The 3,229-nt window shown below is 40.1% G+C and overlaps 1 protein-coding gene across 1 annotated transcript; it reads right to left on the bottom strand.

Moving 5' to 3' along the window:
* Positions 1 to 554: 554 nt before the first annotated feature.
* On the bottom strand, positions 555 to 3,026 carry LOC108679082 (dnaJ homolog subfamily C member 30, mitochondrial-like). Its single transcript, XM_018167604.2, has 3 exons — positions 2,637 to 3,026; positions 1,786 to 1,994; positions 555 to 1,380 (listed from the first exon to the last, which is right to left on the bottom strand). Exons 1-3 carry the CDS (start codon positions 2,823 to 2,825, stop codon positions 1,014 to 1,016), a joined length of 765 nt encoding a protein of 254 aa, XP_018023093.1. The 5' UTR covers positions 2,826 to 3,026; the 3' UTR covers positions 555 to 1,013.
* Positions 3,027 to 3,229: the final 203 nt, after the last annotated feature.

Here is a 3,229-nt window from a genome sequence, read left to right as displayed (position 1 = left end):
ATTAATGTCCCTGGGAACGCGAAATCCCATAGGACTTCTGACAAGCACAGACACACGTCAGAAGGGTTGCAGGCATTGAGTTAATATGTGTTAGGAAATCTAATAAGAATATTTTGTAATATTGATTGCGTTTGAAACTTTTAATGCAAGATGGAACTTTGAAAGAACCAATTTGGCTGGATAGTTATAAGCAACGTGAACAGAGTTTAATTAGGGGAACAAATGTAACTGAGATCTGCAGTCAGACACCGCGAGCTCAGCGGTGTGGCGCTCAGGAACAATTAATGTCCCTGGGAACGCGAAATCCCATAGGACTTCTGACGAGCACAGACACACGTCAGAAGGGTTGCAGGCATCGAGTTAATAAGTGTTAAGTATCTAATAAGAATAGTTTCTAATATTGATTGCGTTGAAACTTTTAATGCAAGATGGAACTTTGAAAGAACCAATTTGGCTGGATAGTCATAAGCAACGTGAACAGAGTTTAATTAGGGGAACAAATGTAAACGGATTGACGAAAATAGAAATAAGAGACACGATCAGTCACCGTTTGATGAAACATCTCAACGATACCACGACAACGAACACAAGTAGCATGTACATTGTACAGCTGAACACATGGCTTATAGTTTTGGATCCCATGGGCCCTACATAAGTTTCAATAACAATAAACTTACTGTACTGCGATAAGGAGCAGTTGAATAAGTAGCGGAACAACTTCAACGGTAACGGGCGGTAAATGTAGATGATCATATTAAGAAAATACATCAACATAAAAGTATGTACCAGTCAAAATGAATGAGGAGAATTACATTTGAACCCCAGAAGCCGAAGGGAATAGAATATTTCACCAAGTCCGTATGAATACCATAAATATTTTAATAGTTTACATGTGTAATCATCAGCTTAGTTGGATCTTAAGTATACATTTCGTATTTTATCTAAATTTATATCACTGTACACAACAATTAAGCAGCAAAATAATTTTTCAGAGAAAATAAACACGATACGTTTTACTTTTTATCGATATCTCTTCTACTGCTAATTCGCGACATTTTTCTAGAGTCCATTTCAATAGAAATAATGTTAGACAACATCGCAGAAACGAACAAGAACAAGAAAGCAAACGAGAGAATGCGGTTTACCCTCGCAATGAACTCGTGATGTTCTTTCATATTTCGCGTCTCCTGCCGCTCGTATTCCTGCTGGGCGTGGAAGTCTCTCTCGGCGTCCTGCCAGTAGCGCTGCTGGGCGCGTCGCACCTCTTCAGGCGTCTGTGTGCGCCACCAGTGGCTGGCGCCTGCGTCCGTGGCATCGCCGTAGTGCGCTTGCTCCCACGCATCGAAATTGAAATGCGTATTGCCGCGCCGACGCTTCATTCTGCACCAAACACAAATATTTAGTTGCTGTGTATTGCCGCGCCGACGCTTCATTCTGCACATTTCTCCTACAATTTCGATTAATTCCACGTGAGTGCCATATATAAAGCACTGACATAAGTGTTAATTTACTGGGGAACATTGGAACATCCCTGCGTGGCATCTGCTAACACGGAATTGGGCGAATACGTAAGAGAAAGTTGAGACGCTTCAGGTGAAGGCGATTCTATATATGAAAAACGCATTGGATTATATAACATTTCTTTGGTTGACTTAGAAAAGGAATTTTACAATAAAAGATGGAGTTTTAAGTGAAAACCATGAATTATATCAACAATTGTAATAACAGACATCGAGCTATATTGTTGTAACTGCACAAAACATCAATATATTTATACGGACGTACCTGTACAGTGGATTAGGTGCCTTCCCAGACGCAACGGTAGGTTCTGGTCCAATTCCATGAAATTTGAGGTCATAGCTTTTACGTTTGGTCTCGTCCCCAAGGACCTCGTACGCCTCCGATATGGAGCGGAACTTTTCAGCGGCCTCGACGCTGCCTGAGTGCAGGTCGGGATGATGTTTCATGGACTGCTTGTAATACGCATGTTTGATCTGCACGCGGGGCGATAATAGGTACTCATCAAAAGATGATACAAATCAAAATGCAAACCAACTAATGCTTTCATAATTAAAATAAATTATCTAAGCTGCTTAGACTTCGCCCATAACTGAACAGCGCTAATTACATTAAGCATGAGCGCGTCTCGTTACGCCGATCGACACGCACGGCAACAAATAAGAATTGGCCTAATAGAAATATCACTGCTGAATGTGTGGTAGGACATTGTACTAAGGAAGCCTTGATTTTGTTATGCGACAGTAAAAAAAAAATATCTTTAAAGGAAGTAACTCATTTCTAGCCTAGCCTTGAAGAGGGCGCCAATACCCAAGGCGGTGATGCGTCTCATCCTAAAAAGTAAGCAAGTCTAGCAGCAACTTGTACTACCTTCAATACGAATGTTAGGACTGCGGTAATAATTTTCAATAATTACATCTGATGCAATACATGTCAACGATACAGCAAGTATCTATCAAGTGCATATTTCAAAAAGTAACGTATAAATATCTACAACATTACAGCATCTGTAGCTCGGCATACCTTCACTTTATGAACTACAGACACGGAGTAAATAAAGATTGTTTTTTAATTGTTATAATAATTTGGACGAACAAGGTGGCAACTACGTTACATACTTGCGCTTGCGTGGCATTAGGCGAGATCCGAAGAACGTCGTACAGCGAAGCCTTAAAAGAACTACAGGCCCTGGCAGTTGTTTTGAGGGGACAGGCGTGAGACTCTGCATCATAGGAGCACTGGTGGGGCAGCAGCACCCACCAGCAGCTCGTGAAGCGTCTGGCGTATCTCAGGGGCAACACAGGCATGTCGCGAGTCTCGGCCGCTCATACGGCAGTTTTTCCTCAAAAGCTTCGACTCGTTAGAGCCAAAAATGATCGTGAGATGGAAATAATCGTCCCAAAGCATAGGGGTGCTATGTTATTTAAATAATCTCAACCATAGGACATAATGTGGAAATATAGTGAATATAATTTCACATTTTTTGCACCAGAATTTTTCCAATTTATATCATCTTCATTTATATTTAAATGATTAGTTCGGAATAATTTGATATTAACTGCAATAATTGGATGCATCATCAGTTAAAAATAAAATTTATGATCCAGATTTTAGATAACCCAAGCATTAATTGTTACTATTATCATATAGTAATGGGCTTTCCATAAATTGATAATGGTCTTGGATTGAAATTTCTTGTAAACTACTTTTC

This window comes from Hyalella azteca, unplaced genomic scaffold (genome assembly GCF_000764305.2).
Source record: "Hyalella azteca isolate HAZT.00-mixed unplaced genomic scaffold, Hazt_2.0.2 contig212, whole genome shotgun sequence".
In the NCBI taxonomy this organism is placed as follows: Eukaryota; Metazoa; Arthropoda; class Malacostraca; order Amphipoda; family Hyalellidae; genus Hyalella; species Hyalella azteca.
The sequence above is the reverse complement of the archived record's forward strand: the minus strand, read 5'-3'. Positions and strand labels throughout refer to the sequence as shown.